The 19108-nt window shown below is 38.3% G+C and overlaps 1 protein-coding gene across 6 annotated transcripts in view; it reads left to right on the top strand.

The window, feature by feature from the left end:
- Window positions 1-694: 694 nt before the first annotated feature.
- RB1CC1 (RB1 inducible coiled-coil 1) overlaps window positions 695-19108 on the top strand; it is a 75736-nt gene continuing 57322 nt past the window's right edge. For all 6 annotated transcript variants that reach the window (XR_005953256.1, XM_041412514.1, XM_041412513.1 and 3 more), the window contains exons 1-5: window positions 695-757; window positions 13388-13493; window positions 15569-15696; window positions 18079-18205; window positions 18461-18631. Coding sequence is in view for 5 of the 6 variants with exons in the window: in XM_041412514.1 (XP_041268448.1) it covers window positions 15626-15696; window positions 18079-18205; window positions 18461-18631 (369 nt within the window). In the remaining variant the exon portion in view is untranslated. The remainder of the gene's footprint in view (window positions 758-13387; window positions 13494-15568; window positions 15697-18078; window positions 18206-18460; window positions 18632-19108) is intronic.

Raw genomic sequence — 19108 nt, 5'->3', positions numbered from 1 at the left:
CCGGGGTCCCACCTGGGCGGAAATGAATCCAGAGGAGGCCTTCAAAATTGATCAGAGAGATTGAGCACCGCTCCCGTGAGGAAAGGCTGAAAGAATTGGGATTGTTCAGCCAGGGAAAGAGAAGGCTTCGGGGTGACCAGATTGTGGCCTCCCAGTTTCTTAAGGGAAGGCAGGAAGGAGAAAAATTGGGGCAAGACTATTTAAAAGGGCATGCAGGGACAGGGTGAATGTGTTTAAATTGAAAAAGAGTAGGTTTAGATTAGACACTAGGAGAAAATTCTTTAGTGTGAAGAAGATGGTGAAGAAATGCAACTGGCTGCCTAGAGGTAAGGTGGGAAGATCTTGAACACATCCCTGGAAGTACGCAGGGCCGGGGTGGATCGAGCTCTGAGCAGCCTGCTCTAGCGGACGGTGTCGCTCCCGTGGGCCGAGGGGGCTGGGACGTGAGGAAAGGCTGAAAGAATTGGGACGGAGCCCTTCAGGGCCCCTCCACGCCGGAGCCCGGGCACGGCACAGCCCATCCCACCCCGGCCCACTCCCGGATTGCGTCCGCCCGGGCCCGCGCGCCACCGCCGCTTCCGCCGCGCGGTCCCTCCCGCGCGCCGCCCCCTCCCGGCAGCCCTCGCGCCGGAAGCGGCTGACGACAACAACAAACACCGGCGGCGGCGGCGGCCGCGCCAGGCAGGGCTCCCCCCGCGGGGGGGAACGCGCCGCCACCGCCGCAGGATGAGCGGCGCTGCCCGCGCGGGACCCGGGGGTGAGTGCCGAGCGCTGCCCGGGGACGTGCGGGCTCCCCCCGCCGCCCCGCTCAGCCCCTCCCAGCCGCGGGGAAGGCGGGGACTCCGGTACCGGGAGGGCGGCCTTGGCGAGGGGCGGCGGTCCCGGCGCTGGGCGCAGGGCTGTACCCGCGGGGCGGGCGGGCGACAAAGAACTGGGAGGCGGCGGAGCGGGGGTTGAGGAGGACCGGGATCCCGCGGCTGGAGCCGGTCCCGGGGCGGCGGAGTGACCCCAGCGCAGCTGCTGGGAGAGGGGAGGGCGGTGGCTGCCAGGCGTCAGAGGGGAGCAGCGCCGGGCGGGCCGGGGTGCTCCCTGCCTGCCCAGGGCTCCGCTGCCAGGGCGAGGGATTCGCGGTGAAGTTACTACAAGGAATGACTCAGCCTGGCAGCGCCTCCGTGCTCGCCGTCGGCGGCGGTCGGGCGAGCACCGTGCAGAAGCGTTGTGTGTTTACAAACGTTGTTCTGCCTCTCCCTCCGTTGTTTACTTGGTCCTGCTCCCGAGGAAGCATGTGTCCTGTAATGAATTTTCCCTTCGGGTTTTTTCTTACGGCTCTTTAGTAGGCTTTCAGGATGTTCTTTGGATCAGTGCTCGCTTTTCTTTCTCACTGACTCCCAAAAGTACTGGCTGACAGTGATCCAGAGGTAGAAATACTAATATAAATGCTGTGAGAATTAAATGAGCCGACCTTTGTAATGCTCGTGTTTCTTACTTAGCATCATCTAGACATGAAATAAAAAATCTTGTCTGGTCCCAAGAAACACAGAAATGTTAGTTTAGACCTCATATAACCATAGCTTTTTTTTCCTCTTGTGTAATTTCTTTTTGTCTGAAGTATGATCTGGCTATGAGCCATTTCTTGTGGTTCATATTTTAAGCTTTCACCTTTACTTCTTTGTGAGGAGCTTGAGGTTTGGTTCTTTTTCCTTGTATTCACATATATGTGTGTCAGAAGTAGTTTGTGCTGTTTGGTTTATGGAAAGACTTGTGCTTCTGGAGGTGTGGGTTTAACTGCATGGTAAAAGGTACCTCAGCAATACTGGGGAAATGACAAGAATGGAAAAACATGTTTCAGACAGTTGAATTTTATACAGCTAAGAAGTGCTGTGAGGAATAACACTATAAATGGAATCAGAATTATAGAATGGCCTGAGTTGGAAGGCACTTTAAAGATCATTTAGTTCCAACCTCCCTGCCATGGGAGCAGGGACACCCTCTGCTAGACCTGGTTGCTCAAAACCCCATCCAACCTGTCCCTGAAGACTTCCAGGCATGGGACATCCACAGCTTCTCTGGGTAGCCTGTTGTAGTGTCTCACCATCTTCACAGTAAGGAATTTCTTCCTTATATCCAATCTAAAATTATACTCTTTCAGTTTAAAGCTATTGCTCCTTCTCCCATACATACCCTTCTAAAAAGTTCATGTCCATACATCGTGGAAGTACTACATAATAATAGTGATAATGAAAATGTGCACTGTTATGGTATATTTAAATTGTGAATTTCAAGAATATTTAAAATGTAGTGCCTTGGAAAATTTTTAAAAGATGAAGCACATAAAGAAATTACCTTACTCTTATCTTGTGGTCTAAGACAAACTTTTGTGCCAAGAAGCAAATATTAACAAGAAAGGATTTAGATATTCTAGCATCATTAAGTTTAGATTAAAGTATGTAGAGGATATATTTGTACTTACTCTAAATGCTGCCTGAAACTTAAAATGGCTTTATTTTATTATGTTGAGAGTAGTAAAGAAAATTACTTGCTGAAAAACACATAGTAAGGGACTTCAGCTATGCCAGTTTTAGAGCTGGAAATGCAAACGGGATCTGTTGGGATAGTGGATTATTATAAGATAGACCTAATTGTGCTTTGGAAGTCCATTATTGTTGTCCACTCTGTACAAGTAGCTCTGTATTTTGTGGATTGTAAAATCTATCTTAGCAGCAATTGTGTTGCTCTAGGTTTATGCTCAGCACAGATTTGGGTTAGTAGTTTCTGAGATCGTGTCCAAGGGGCTGGCTCTCTCCCCATGTCAGGTTACTATATTTATAATTAGAAGTGTATGCAGCAGACTTGTGCTCTGCCTGGAGAAGAGGGCAAGGGTTATTTTGAGGTCTTTTGTGGTGTCTCTTTAAAAAACGGAGTGTCCCTGCAAGTTGTGTGAACACAGCTGTTACATGGCCTTGCAGAAACTAAGGTGGAAAACAATTTCTAAACTGAACTTCAGTTATTTTGGTTAAATAGGGTGTATGTTAGGGATAAGGGAGTAGCACAAGTTGATTTGTTTTTGATAAGAGTGGCAGTTACTGTGGAATCACTGGAAAGATTTTTTTTGTATGTTATCAGTGTGTCCTTAAGTCTTTATTTGCTTTTAAACTAGCAGTTCCTTTCTGTGAAAAAGTGGTGAGAGGATCTTGGGGCGTAAATTGCACAGGATGGGTTCATTATCATGTTGAGGTAAAGTGGAAACAAGTTAAAATGAAAAACTATAGTGTGTGTACCCAGTTATTACTTTACAGAACTACTTCAGCCATTTGGAAAGTGCCCAAGCAGTCATGTGTCTCTTTCTGCATTTGCAATATTGCTCAAGAAAGTTGTGCTCCTGATTTTTGGTCCACAGCTCAATGACATTATATATGAACGGTTTCTGAAGATGAGGAGGGGAAAAAACAAATAATACCTTACTACTTTCAAGGAGCCAATTAACAGGTAGCATTCTGGTGCAAAGTTGTTAATCAGTATTACTGAGTAGCAAACACTTGATTACAAGATGCCAGCTTACATAATAATATTGTATTATACTGCAGGATGTGATTGAATGCAGTGATACCAAACAGGCCAAAAAAAATCATTAATATGTAAATTACTAATCCAATTGCAAGAATTACAGTGTCTGTTTTCTAGCTGATGTGCCAGACTAATGTTTTTGTTGTACAAGTTGAAAGATCTTCACATGAATTGCAAGTCGTAAAAGCCTATAGCACAATTAATGGTAATAAAGAAATTGCTAGCAATTATTTTTGTGAGCTAATTAACATTCTGTGGTTACTGAGACAGTCACTTGTCTGTTTATGAGTTAAGTCATAGTGCTGATCCACTCTTTATTTAGTTTTAATTTAAATTTTAGTTTTTTGATGTAGTTCAGTTGAAAGGCAAGTTGGAAGACATCATAGCCATGTACCAGCTCTTCCTATTTCTTCTGTTTGTGAGCAGGGTTGGAAGTGGATACGCTTTGTGTTTTCTAATAGGATTCAAGCATGACTATATTGTTAATAATGCATGAATAATTTTTCAATACTAGTTATTGGAAGTTGTCAATAGAAGTGTCTAAACAAATTTATTGATACCACATTTATGCCACAGATTGAGACAGTGCTGGTCAGGAAAACACCAGAGCTGTCAGGGCAGTTCTTGCTAGTCTTCTGTCCCTCTCCAGGTGTGTATTTTCCTTTTGTTGTTCAGGCTTGCGGTCCATGGTTCAGAAGGCTTCTGAGCTCAAGCAACAGCTCAGTGTAGCTTTTTATGGCCATCCAAGATGTTGACAGTTTCTGTTGGAAAGAGATTTTGCAGCTGGGCCTGCTGTCTTTATCGTATCAAGGTGAAACGATTACGGTGTGCTATATATAAAGCTCTAGTAGTTTGTGCATCTAGAAAATAAACTGTGGTAGAATGTGTTGTACTGTTTTCTATGAGTTAGTACAAATAAGTACAAAAAAGGCTTGTTTGAGTGCTGTATGAATTTCTTTCTGACCTGTGTTAATTACTTGTTAATGGAAAGTAAAATGTGAAACTGCTTTGTTGACTAGTTGGGTTCCAACTGTCCTGCATCTGTCTTGCTGTGTAATGATGTAGGATCAATGAGAAGAATGGTGTGTGAATATCTGAGAGCAGCTCTGCCTAAGTCATGTTCTGAGGGGTTTTTGACCGACTTCAGAACATGGATGTATTTTCTCTTTATGAAATAACTCATGTTTTCTTACCTCTTGAGACTTTCTTTTGAAACAGAATTTTTGCTTTTTCAGGAGAATAGGAAAGCTGTGGTGGTGATAGTGAAATAGTGTATTCAGTATTTTGATTGCCTGTGGCTTTCATTTGGAGGGATTAGGTGGAATTAGTGTCTGTATGATACATCAATCATCATTATTTTTCTTGAAGATGTTTGACAGGCTAGTATGCTGTTTTCATTTTGAACAGATTGAAAATGATATGTATTTTAGAGGTAGAATGCAGTGTTGAAGAACCAGTTATAGGGAGAGTTTTACTGACATCGTGGATTCAAAAAATCATATCATCCTTAGCAAAGCAAAAATATAAATTCTGTAAGAATTGCACTTTGCTGAGGTCTGATTTTCGAATGTTTGAGCTATCTGTTCTTAAGTTTCCAACTTCTATTTTGATTTAGTTCCATGACTGAACATGTTATGCTCTTTTGTGTTGTAGTTATAGCTGCAGTACTTTTTGCTCTTTATCACTTGAGTAGTGTTTTTTTCCCTGATATTGCAGGGACTTTCAATGTCAATGGTTTATCTCAGACTTTGTTGAGGCCAAGTAGCTGTGCTGGTACCTCAAAAGTGTGAAAATTGGACCCTTATTTATTGTAGTTGGCTTAGGATAAACAGTTCATACTGACAAAATGGTGCTTTTGTTTATCCAGTTATTCTTCCATCCTCCAGAGTGTGTATTTTTATTAAATTCAGATGAAGGGAAGATTCTTACATAAGAATATATTGTGTAACAGGACTAGAAGCTGTCTTCTAATACGTTGTGCTTATGCTATATTGTAAGTGTTCTACTAGTAAATTCAAGCTGACTTCTCTCTTTAAAAATATTCTTCACAAGTACTTGTGTTGTCTGCTGATTGAAAGAAACTTGATTCTCACCCAGTGAATGGATTGAAAATATGACTCAAAATTCTCCGTTCTTTCTGAATGGGGGGGAGGGGTAGTGTGTAAACTTTCCTTTTTGAATGAGAGGCTTGATGGTAAAATACCTATACATTTCAAAAAGCAGTGTATTGTAACATTTTCACATGCATGTTATGACTCTAAACAGCACAACCAGAGTTCAATAAGGCAGGAATATAATTGTAATACCTCAGTCATTGTAAATTGTGTTTTTCTCTGGTTTTCTTGGGGTTTCTTTGGTGATTGTATAGTTCTTATGGTAAAACTGCATAAAATAATTTATCGGTGCACGTTGTTAGCTGTTATAAGCTACCAAAGATTTATATTCCAGAAAGGTAAAGAAGGGCAGATGAAGATTAGAAAACACCTTCTTGAGATTAGAGACAATTTAATATTCTGCAAACTACCCTGCAGCTTTTCTCATTTCTCATTACATTGCTGTTGTCTTCTTTTGCACTGTTGCCAGTAGAGATCTGAAGGTGATTTTTAAATGTGTGATATTTAAAAAGAGTTAATAAATTGATCTGAGAAGAATCTAGACATTTCTGAATATGTATACCTAGGGAGGCAGAGGCTTATATCAACTCTGTGTCTTGCTGATGGTCATTTACTTCCAGATACCACTGAAAATAAAAGGAGGTTGATGAATAGGAGGAGATTGGTGGGTGACAGATGAGTTATAAGTGACTTAAAAAAGAGAAATTTGATAAATTCTGTCTTTAGATCTTGAAAGTTCAAATACTGATGTTATAATTAATGTAGGATAAGAAAAATTTGAAACAAGTTTGCAACTTTCAAAGCAATTAAACATTTTACTAAGATTGTAGTGGATTTCCTTATTACTAGATAACTTTAATGGTTTTTTAAAAATCTGATTGCTTATGAATACCAATTAAGGAAGAACCTATGACTTTTATGTAGGCAGTCAGACTAAATCACAAGGATCTTTACTTGCCTTACATTTCATTGTTGTCAATCTTGGACTTTCTTTTCCATCTGTAGTTTTTTCATTCCTGTGAAGTAAATGCTCTTTAATCAGTCTTATGTTCGGTATTTTTGTCTTTTAAATAGTTCTGGCCAAGATTTTTCTCTTTTCCAAAACAAAAACAAAACAAAAAAAAAACAAACCAAAACAAAAAAGTTGTGGCATTAAGATGTTGTATCTGAAGAGGGAGGAACAGGGGAAATGGCACCCTAGACTAAATTTTTAGAAACTCTGTCCTTGGTTGCATCTGTAGTAATTGCAAATTTTTAAGTAATCTTAGCCTGCTTCTTAAGAGGGTACTGGTTTGGGCTTTTGTACTAGGTTTCTAAGTGTTCTATTCGTGACTGAGGATGGAAGGGCAGTTAGAAATATGAATGATGCCTTCTGAAAATTTTCACTTGTTTTCTTGAATGATGGTTCTGATGTTGAGTATCATCTGTATTCATTGGCTTCTCTCCAGCCTTAGCTGAAGTATAGTTTGTGGAGTTATGTAATGAACCAGATCATGGAACCCATTTGAGCTATCAGTATTCTGGAGAAGTATGGTGTTTCTAACTTATTGCAGCAAAGTCATCTGCTTTATTCCACAGAAACAGGTAGTTGCACCACTGAAAGTTGATGCAGGGAAAGGAGCAGAAGAAGAACTGGCTGAGGAAAGGGATTCACAAGTCTGGTGCTCTTTCTGTTTGTGTTCCAGAGTTTGTGTTCTTGGTTGATCAGAGAGAGTGTTAGTGGAAGAAGCACTGGTGCTGACTTGTCTGAGTTGGGTATAAGAAAGAATGAAATTGTTGTTGTCTGTTTCTTGCAGAATTGTTTGCAAACACTGGAAGATTTTACATGCTAATTATTTTAAAGAGTATGTACCTACAGGAAGAACCTTCCCAACCACTGTGGAGTCAGTCAGTAGCTTGAATAAAACCACCTGAAGCTCCATGTACCTGAGAGTACCAATCTTTGCAAAGAGAATGTATTAATCTCTGTAATTCAAGGGAGGCTTGTACTCCACAAATGCTTTGAAATGGCAAAATTATACATTAAAAAAAGAAAACTCTGACAAAACCTTCAGTTAAAGTAAGGTGCAGACGGCTGTGGAAAGACTTGTTTCCATCAATTAAAAAGAAAAAAGGAACTAAAGAAAAGGGATACTTCTGCAGGTTGTGGGCTGTTTCCTAGCAATAAGATTGTCAGAAATCCTAGGTTTGTTTTGTCTTGTACCTGTTAACTGAGGCATAGAAGTTTCACTTTTTATCATGTAAGAGATGTGAGGTTTTGAAAAATGGGGTAAAACTGTATTTACTATTGGAAGAGGAGAACTTTTGTCTGATGTATTATATGGATTGTGTTTTGGCAACTCCTCAAATCAGTGAAAACAGCAGTGTAAATAGCTGCTAACCATCAGATTTGAAACTTTATAATCTTGTCCATATGTAATCATGACACAGTGCCTGATAATGTGCTTGTTGCCTTATGGACATGTTTGAAACTATGGTGTTCCTAAAATTCACAGTGTAAGTTTTGTCTGAACTTGTGAGAAGCTGCATTGTTTTGGCCCATGCCAATTTCAAAGCACTATTTAATGCACAGTGTTTTCTTACCTGCCCAGATTTGCTTTTGATCTACTCTTTCACCCTTGAGGACCTCTGAAGGCATTGCAGCACCTGAATGAGGAGCTGCCATGTAATTCAGGGTTGTAGGAGCAACTCTGAATATGTAACTGAAGTATTAGGTTAGTAAGATATAAAATTATTCATCTTAAAGGAGGGAAGGAGGGAATAAACCTCTTAGACTATGAAATACTGAATTACTGATTTTTGAATTTCCTCTTTACAGAATTGGGAGGTAGGGGTTTAGGAATGTGTCCTGGCTGCTCTGCAGGATTGCAGCTTGGCTCTTGGTTTGAGTAGAAAAGACTTGCTGTGCTGACCAGCAGCTGAGTTTGAGAGCTGTTAAGAACACAGTGACTGTTGGAGATGCTGTAATTAAGTAACCGCCTCTGTGCCTGATGCACATCTCAACATATAAATAGAGCTCCAGATGGCTGCAACCTTACAGATGTCAGGGATTGACAGCCTTTCTTTAAGACTACTGTATGGCTTGGACATGAGGTTTATAGGCTTTCATACAAGGTAGCGGTGGGAGATAGGATCTCCACCTTCAGTAATATATATCTCAGTGATTAAATGTGGTCTTCTCATTAAGAAGGAGTAGGAGAACTAAATTATTCTCTGCACCTTGTTCAGAAGGAGCCCTACTACTTATTCGTCACACAACTTAGGGGTGTTTTATTTTTTTTTTAGTTTTTCTTTTAAGATTTTTTAGTGCCTTTTAAAGCATATTTCCTTTCAACAGTAGGCTATCCAGAAAATGATACGCATTTGCACTGTATTTTAGAAACATAGCCATTTCTGTTGCATAAAGCATTACTAAAGAATGCATGCCCTCACAATGAGGTCATACTTTCTAGTCTTCTGGTGGTGGTAGTAGTAATGTTCTGCAAAATTAAGGTATTTCTGGTTAGATGCATTAGGTTGCAGTATTGAAGAAGGTTCCTTGAAGCCTACTTTTAGAGAGGATCTTACAAGTGACATTAAGAAAGGTGTTAGTTGCATTAAATTTAGCTTCAGTTTCTATTTTCATTTTCCTTTGATTTATGTGCTATAAAATACTGTTCTGCTGGGGTCTGCAAGTTGAAGCAAGAGAGCATTTCTTAAGAGGGGCACTTGAAAAAAACAAAGGAAGTGGAGGTAGAAGTCAGGTTTCTAGACGAAAACAAAATTAATTTTAAGGAATATTCTGCACTGGGCTTGTACCTTTGTCTATTATAGAGTTGCTCAAGTCGAGGTGAAGCAGGAAATCCTGCTCTGAAAAGTGAAATCACAGGAACTGTAGCATCTGAGAGGCAAACCTTAAGATTTGTGGTATGGAAATGAAGCACAATTTAATTACATGCTAATGTGCTGTAAAGTTGACTCCATCTTAAGCGGTAATAAAGGTATATTGGCCTTGAGGGGAGATGTTTCCCAGATAAGACATTTATTGAATGAGGAATAGCACTTGAGTCTTTTTAAGCATGTCAGCCTTTGCCTCACATGAATTGCTGTTTCAACAGGCAGAAATTCTGTGGTGGTGTCCTGTGAGACTCCTGACGCTGGTAATTGGGGGTAACATTTATGACTCATCTAGGAGACACTGCTACCTGTAGTGCAGCCTCGGCGCTTCTGCAGTAAGGGAACTGAAACTTCTTTATCAGCAGCGCACAGATGGTGATCACATAGAAGCATGTGGTTGTCTAGTAGCAGTGTGGAAATGCAGGCATGGTCTTGCCTTGATCAGGTGATTCAGCTACTTCTGTTTGCTTTCAGGCTTGAGCCCATTTTGACCTGGAGATATACACAAGGGGGAAGGAGTTTGGGCCTCTTAGTTCTATCTGACCTGGCAGGTGAAGCATTGATAAGTACAACACTTAGCATATAGATGTGGAGCAGCGCTTCCCTGCTCTTCCCTGGGAGCAAAAAGCAAGATACCATGTACTGCTTGTGTGTTGCTGTTGTGGATGGAATTTGACACCACTGGGTTTAAAGGAAAGCCATTACTTTGTCATAGTTCAGTTTAAATTTTATGGTGTTAAGGAAAAAGTTATCTCTGTTTGCTCAAGTTTAGTTTGTAATCCAGATTATAAAGGAAGTATGGAAAATGAGATGTCAGAAGCATGAGTGTGAACAATTAAGATAATACAGGGAACTTAATGACTCAAAGTGAAGTTGATTAATGTCCCATTAAACCCAGACAGCATAAATGTTGATTTCATTGTCCCGCTCTGAATGCCATAATTCAGTGTTTGACTTTGTGAAGTTGGAAAGAATTGTACCATGAAACAATGGAACAGTCAGCATTAGGTAATTAGAAGCAGGGTTTCTGCATTTAAGGGCAGAAATGGATGGTTAATATAGCTATAGGGTTATTTGTAGGGTGCTGTGAAACCTGTGATGCTTGTGCAAGAAGAGTCTGAAAGCAGACATTAATTTCCTTTTAGAGATGTAACAATGAGCAAGTTCTGAACTGAGATGTATCTCAGTACTTGTAAACAGCACATGTTGAAAGTATTGATCAACACTGACTTCAAAAGTAGTTGGCTGTTGAGGAGTTTATATTATACAAGAAAAGATTGCAGTAATTGCATTGCAATGTAGTGTGTAGAGCAGTGAAATATGTTGCAACCAGCACAGTGTATTCATGGCTGGTTTTGGTGTTTTATAACCTAATGTGACACTATACATATTTTCAATTAATTATGGAAACATTTTATACTTTGTGCCATTCTTACATTTTTTTAATCTGATTTATTTTTTTCTTTTATTTATGCTTACCATATTCTGTCTGATCTGGCAGCTATTTTTTTAATGATATTACTGATAATTCATGACAGTTGGTCATACAGACTTCTGTCTCAGTGTAAAGATTCTAGTTTATATGATAGCATGAATCTAATGCTGCAAGTCACACAGTTTAAACAAATAATCTGGGTGGATTAACTGTTTGTGGTTTTGTTTGATTACATAGGTAGCAGCTGTGTCTTCAGTAGCTGTCAAATTGTATAGTTGTTGAGTTTAAAGCTAAAAGTGAATAAACAAAGCCTGATACTGTCCTAATGGCCCGTTGTGGTAATACAAACAGAACAAGAACAAAACCTGTATGGATATATTTTGTTGAAGCTTGATGGTGTGACTTTCACTCCAAGGTTATGTTAAGAACTTGTTACTGCTGGATGATGATAATATTCTGGAATATTGGGAACAAACTTAAAGGCTAATTTGTGATATGTAGCTGACCTTGCCTGTAACAGTCTGCAATAACCTGACCTTTGAAAGAAAAGAAACTTAGTCAACTCTGGTAGGTTTTCATGCATACCCCCTGTAACTTTGAACACAGGCAGATGTTGTCCAGAGATGCAAGACTAGGGAGAGCTCTCAAAATTAATTTTTCTTCCAATGCTGTGAAGACAGGCAGCTGGAGAGAGGCAGTTGACATTGTTCCTGCTGAAGGGAGGAAGGACATGCTACAGCATGTCTTTGTTGGACATCAGTGAATCTGCAGGAGAGGTTGCTGTTTAAGGCATGTATTCTCTGGAACCTTGCTTTACATCATTCCCCTCTTCTTGAAGTGTTCACTGAAATTTGTAACAGCCTTGAGAGTAGGTAAATTTAGTGGAATTTTGTGAATTCTATGTTTTTTTTTTTGTTTGTTTGTTTGTTTTTTTTTTAAGAGTAATTTAATACAAATTTGTCCTCCTGCATCGTGTAGTTCTTTTACCCCAACATCACTTGATGAGATGTTGAGTGAAGAAACAGCACCTCTTTTTTCTTAGTGGTTGCAAAGCAGTTATAAGGCAGGAGATTATTGCATTTTGTTCCTAGTTGGTGGCAGAAGTATTTCTGCAGTTTTGTGTTAATGTGCATTATGTTGACCTAAGGCAAGTATTCATAAATTAATTTTGCACAAGTACAGCTGCTGACTGCTGATAGCTAAACAGGAGGAGGATGATTCAATTACAATTTTTTTTTTAATGGTACCACTTAAGCACACTGGTTATTTCCCTTCTATTGGACCTTTGCTTCTGATAAAATGTCATGTATGCATTTTGCGTGGGTTTAATGAGGGAGTGGACAAAAGGGAGGAAGATAATTCTTCTGTTCCATGACAAGTAAATATTTTTTTTCATTTATTAAGGTTTTAGAATGTAGGGTGAGGGTTTTTGATTTATCTATAGTAACATAGGTTGTATAAAATTGTTTACATGTTCTAATGGTTTTCAGGCTTCAGCAAGCCTATTTTTAGTAATGGATTATCACCCTTTATAGTGCCTGATCATCTTCTCAGAAAGCTTGCTAGGGCATTAACATGATAGAAATAATGTTTGTTTGCAGTCTGGAGTTAGTGCACTTGTTTCACTGCCCTGAGCCCAACAGGTCATCCACATGTTCTTTGCCAAGGCTCCTTCTCCTTTGGCACTGCTACTTAACTGAATGCAGCTAAAATGAACTAGGGTAGCCTAAAAAAGGTCACCTTTCCTGATCTGGCTCATTTTGTAGTTTAAGAAGCAGTTCTGGTAGAGGAACTCCCTGGCCAAGATGTAGTGACAATCTGGGAGTGGTAACATCTTCAGTTTATTTAAAAAATAGAATAAATAAACCTAACAATTGCTTTGAAAGTAGGTGAATGGCTTAGCAAAATAGGTTACCTTTCAGATAAGGAAGGTGATACTGATTCCTGAAGGAATCTGTGTGAGGCAGCTGCTGGATAAGACTATTCATTCAACAGCAGTAGCATGTATACCTTTTAATGCTGGATTTTCTTAGATAAATTGCATTGTTAAGACTCAGTGTCAATTTCAACAGCATTCTGCACGAGTGCCGAAAAATAATATCTGTTAATGAAAAAGCAAGCAGTTCTTTATAGTGAACTAAATTTCTCTCCTTGTGAATACTCAAAAGTATGATTAACAGTTATTTTAAACAAAAATGATGAGCAGAAGTATTCAGATATGTGGCCGATCTGGGCAGACTTGTGTCTGGATAGCATTGTTAATTAACAAAACGCCAAACAACTACCACGTAATTATTCTTCTGGCATTAACATACACTGATTTCTCTATTAAATGCAATTATGATCATAAAATCCTGACATTTTAGTAATAATTGCATTCTGAATCTTTTCTTTGCAGATCATCTCTGGCTTTGAACAGCCATGCTACTCTGTTGCCAAAAATCAAGTAAAGTGAATGTGTGCTTGAATTTGAAGAAGGCGGTAGCTCTGTATAATGCCTGAAGGTAATTCTTTCTTTGTCAGAACTTAAAATGTTAGAGACTCCTGATGTATGGCAGATGCTGTCATAAATAGTGTTGATCTTAATAATGTTTCTTCTTTCTATGTTTTAGTTAGGTTTAATGTTATGGTGTGGATGGGTAAATCCTTGATTAAAATTTTGCTTTGTGTGTGTCTTGGACACGTTCTCTCTTAAATATTGCTGTAGCTTGGGTAGTAATGTTCATATGAAAACTAGCTACTATACAAGCCTTTTACTATGCTTAGATGGAAAAGCATTTCCTTTTTTTTTTTTTTTTTTTTGTCATGTGGTCTGTGCTTGGAACATTCTATTATTTAATCCTTGTTTCTAATTCTACCTGGATCACAGTTGTGAATACCCTTTGGGAAAAGAAAAGTGTGTGCATGAGGCTGATCAATTCTGAAACATGGTCCAAAGGATTTATTAATAAAGTAAAGAACTTTTACCTTATTCTTGATGTTCAGCAGTTTTTACCTGTCGAATAACTTAGTTTATAGAGTATGTTCTTTTTCTGATTCAAAATGAAGCTGGTGCAACTGAGTACAATAGAGTTCAGGTGCAAGGATAACAAAACTCTCTTCATACCAAATTATTTAACTGGACCTTTTTTATTTGATGTGCTTCTGTTTCTGAAATTTTTTTGAAAGGATGCATGTTTTAACTAGGTCTGTAGTTAAACTAGGTCTATTACTAGGCCTGTAGTTAAAGCTTGAAGAGCATGAGGATGGCTGCACTCTTGTAAGCGAACTCTTATGACTTTCTGGAATAAATATTCTGATAAAAACTCTCCCTCCTCCTCATATTAATGGCACTTTTGTTATTTTTCTCCGTGATTTGTTAATTTTTCTGTGTGTAGACAAAGCGATAATGCGCATTCAGACTAATTTTCGAGTAATATGGTTAGCTGCGTGGACACTGCATGTGTGTCCTATTAATATTTCAAGGAAAAAGGGACGACTTGTGTAGTAATTTAATCCAAAAAGTTATTTTTATAATGATATAAAAATATTGCTTAGTGGCTGAAACTTACAGCTTAACTTTCTGTAATTCCTTCCACACAAAAATCTCAGGCCATTAGTAACTGTAGTGCTTGTCTTTCTGCAGCAGCTTGGTAGTGTGGTGGAAATTACTCATAAGCTTCCTAGCTCCTAAGGAAAAGAGAAAAAGGCTCACAAGTGTGAAGTACTTCAGTAATAGAATCTCAAATTAAAGTTCAGTGTTCTGTGAGGCAGGTTAAAGTTTTTCATCTGCCACATAAACTGAAAACACATGCATAGAGTTACTCATCCAGGTTCTTGTAGGGCACAGGACTGAAAATGTGTCTTGACCTTCTTGCTTGAATGCTTCATGTTTGCCATCAGTAACAAATAAAGAAGCTACAGATTTAGCTAATGCTGGTAATAGAAGAAAATAATTTTTAAACCTATTACTTATTGTAGAGAAATGCAAAAAGGAATTTTACCTTTTTTCTTTTTCTGTCCTGTAATAGAAGAAAATAATTTTTAAACCTATTACTTATTGTAGAGAAATGCAAAAAGGAATTTTGCCTTTTTTGTTTTTCTGTCCTTTTTTTTTTTTTGCCAGTGTTTCAATTTCTGAGGGAAAAAGTATGGGTAGGAATAGCAGTGAGCAGATAGCAGCTGTAAATTAGAGGAATTATTAGGTTGTGCTGCTGTTTGTAAAATCTAAAAAAGATGTCTGGAATTTACTATCTGGGGCTTTAAGAAGATATTTCATAATAGAGAAAAGCCAGGTAATGATCTGGGATGATGGCTTCTGCAATTGAAAGTCATATTTTATTTTTTTCTAATTTAGTTTCTTTTATTCTTCTCAGTGTGTATTCTCATGTGTTCTCCTAACTGTCTGTATGTGCAGAGGCTTACCTTGCCTCTGTTTCCGGCTAGAGGAACAAAAACTCTGGTTTTGGTAATGAATAAAGAACTGTGGCATGTGAGCACTGATGTATTCACACACTCTATATCTGAAAAAGTGTTTTTGAAAATGTGTCTGTTTTTTTCATAACTTCTGTGAAACTAACACTTGACATTTTTGTTTCAGTTTCTAAATGATTTTAGCGGTGGAAGTTACAAACTTCAGAGACCTAAAGAAATCATCATGAAGCTATATGTATTTTTGGTCAACACTGGAACTACCCTTACATTTGATACTGAACTTGCTGTACAAAAGTAAGAGAGTAAATTAATTGTGTATTGTTTGTTTTAAATGAAAAAGTGTCTGTACTTTTATATACTAAGTATTTGACAGATGAAGATTAGGTTTGGTTTTTTTTGTCATTGTCATTTTCCTCTGGATTTTCTGGTATTTGAGTGAATTTTGGTGTTTTTTCCTTCATGTTTTTTTAATGATTAGCATGTTCATTGCCTTGCAGGTGATTGTGTGTGTGATTTCGTGAAAGAGTAGAGAAGTTACGTACTTTCTGGGATAGTGGCAGAGGCTGACCTGATACTCACTGAGTGTGGTGTTGTGTTTGATGGTTTTTGAAAAGTACAGAATTGTCAGAATTACTTCTGATCTTTTGTGCCCTTTTTTGGAATAGTATTTTTATTTGGGATTTCTGTAGAAAAGGCTTATTTTTACTGTCTGGCATCATAGAGGGAGTTCTGCAAGTTGTTCTTTCTCTTGTCAGTACACTCATCCTGAAGAAAATGTGTGCTCTGGAATGTTTTTGGATGCTAAAGAATTGGCATGAAGGTTTTTGTCTCATGGCTAGATGGGTAAAAATTGATTTTGTGCTATGTTGTAAGGCTCCAAACTATTTTACATGATTGTATATGTAAACAATGAATTTCTGAATGCTCAACTGCCTGAAGCATGATCAGTATTAGAGGATCATGGTCAAGTCCCAACAAATTTACTGTTTCTATTTTTTTTTTTTCACTGCATGCTAAAAGTATCTTGCAAATGTATAGATGCTTTTTAGAAAGGTGTGTATTGCATCATTTTTCATTGCTCTCATGTGCAAGACACCTTGGGGGTAGCAAGAGCCAAGCTCATCTGCTATCTTCATGTAGTTTGTTAATGATGAATGTGTTGCAAGTAATTGGGTAAGAAAGATTTCTTCTATTTTTTTTTTCTAATTTGTTGTTTCCTTTCTCCTGAATTCATATTTGTAATTTTCATGACTGAAAAAAGACTGTCCAGACTGTTTTTGTGTGCTCTTTAAAGCCAACTGACAGGCTGTTAATGAGCATGAAATAGTGTTTCATCCGTTCTGTTTCTGCTGGATCATTTACAGATGTGCCCGCACCCCTGTAAGTTGTCCAATACATTTAGACATTACGTTTCTAAATAATGGTGATTGAGGTGCAGCATCTATGCTGACGTGCCAGGCTCTTAATAATTTGCTATGGGCCCATTTTTTGCTTTTGAATGTTCTTTGAAAAAGCTTTCCAGCAACTGAACCACACAAAATCAAAGACTCTTCAATTGAGCAGTGTAACTGCTTATTCTGTATATCTGCATGTATAGACTTGCATTTTCTAGTAAGACCAACTTTATTGGGTTTTTCACCTGTCTCCTTGTACATGGACAGGCCAAGTTATCTTCCTAAAGCGAAGGGAGGTGATAGGTGAATAGTTACTGTAACACGGCTAGCAAGTACAAGCTTGCACTCCTGAGACCTTTGTAATGAATTTGTGATGTCATGCTGAATCATGGTTGTTTTAAATAACAGATCTTTATGATCTTTTTCAAGTAACAGTAACACTTTTGTGTTTCCTGCCAGTAATGTCAAAACTATTCTTGCTTATATTATATTATGCTTATACTATTCACTTCATACTCTGAAGCTTTTTTATACCTTTGCAGGTGTTGCCACAGTGTGTTATGTTAGCTGGGGTCAGTAACTGTATCAGATTAGTGAATTCTTGTTTACTTTGCTGTTTACAAGTGTCTTAATTACAAAGTCTAGAACTGTCTAAAATATGCAGTAATGTTAAAATGTCATCAGCTAGAATTAAAAGTGTGAAGCTGGTGAATTAAAACCAGGAATGTTCTGTTGATATACTGTTTCTATGTTAAAATCTGTGGTGTTTATATTAATTTGTTGTATTGATTGTTGAATTTCCTGTTATTGTTAAGTGCTTTATGGTACTTCATGTACAGTAAATCAGTCAGAGTTTATTAAGTGGAATTGTGGTTATGTTGTGAATAATGAAGTGTTTATAATCTTGACTTCTGGGACCTTAGCAAGTCAGCTGTTTGGTCATAAAGTATAAATTCAAGGAACACAATATGACTTTTACAGTTGCTATCCTAAATGCTTGGTGTGACTCAATCCAAAATTTCAGCATGCTAACAGATATTGGAAAAGATATTGCTGGTGACTTATCAGCAATGCAGAGACCGTTTTCTTTTAGCTAATAGCATATTAATTGCATTTCCAGAATGCAACACATCACAGCACTTAGAAAATTTAGAAATATGTCATTGTGCAGAATAAAATATGCTTAGACACAGACAAGTCACCTGTGTCTCTTACAGAAATATGTAAAATTTGAGACATGAGTAATCTGATAACATCAACTTCTCTTCCCATTTTTTTTCAGTGTGGCTGATCTGAAACATGCAATTCAAACAAAGTATAAGATTGCCATTCAACACCAAGTACTGGTTGTCAATGGAGGAGAGTGTATGGCACCAGACAGAAGAGTGTGTAGTTACAGTGCTGGAACAGTAAGTGCATGCTGCATTCTTGGTCTAAACTTTCATTTACAGGGGAAGAAAAAGATTAATTGGTAAGGGATTTGTAATTTTTTCCATAGTTTGCTGTATTTCTTTCATTTGAGAAGCAGGTGTTTATGTATTCAGCTTCTAAGTGTAGATTTTAACTTGTTCTCAAGACATGTTACCCATATGAGGAAATAATTGATAATTCACCAGGAAGTTGCCTTTACTCAATGTTTGGTTTTGTTTCCTTTTTGAGTGTAGGACACCAACCCAATTTTTTTATTCAACAAAGAAATGATATTGTGTGAACGTCCACCAGCTATCCCCAAAACCACGTTTTCAGCAGAGAATGAGATGGAATTGAAAGTAGAAGAATCTCTTATGATGCCTGCAGTGTTTCATACAGTAGCATCACGAACACAGCTTGCTGTGGTAAGTAGATTGTTACTGGATTTGCAGACCAAAGGAGAATATGTCAGAGAGAAAGCTTGATGTATGAAATAGTTTCTTCAAAAGGCAGTAAAAATGCTGTATTAGTGATGATGTACTCTTCAGAGCCTGTCTCAGAGCTTCAAGGTAAGTTTTGAGAAATGGGCTTGCTTCTTTAGCATGTTCAGAGCTTCTTTCAAAACTAGTGTAAGGCACCTTTTGGATGTTTATGTTTGCAGTATTTACAAAACAAAAGCGATCAGGTTGCTTTGGACCATGCCTTAATGCACTCCCTTATTTTCAGTGTCCTCAGTCTGCCTCAGCCTGAAATGAAAAAAGTAACTTTGGAAGCGATGTTAACTCAAGCAGAAAATTAACACTAATTTTTAAAAGCATCTTGCCAAGCTTCTGTTTTATGCTTGTTTTATGTCTAAACAACTGGTGAGGAATTAATAAAACTAAGCTTTTCCCCAAAATTCA

The sequence above is a fragment of the Onychostruthus taczanowskii genome, unplaced genomic scaffold (assembly GCF_017590055.1).
Source record: "Onychostruthus taczanowskii isolate IOZ18803 unplaced genomic scaffold, ASM1759005v1 scaffold4, whole genome shotgun sequence".
In the NCBI taxonomy this organism is placed as follows: domain Eukaryota; kingdom Metazoa; phylum Chordata; class Aves; order Passeriformes; family Passeridae; genus Onychostruthus; species Onychostruthus taczanowskii.
The sequence above is the reverse complement of the archived record's forward strand: the minus strand, read 5'-3'. Positions and strand labels throughout refer to the sequence as shown.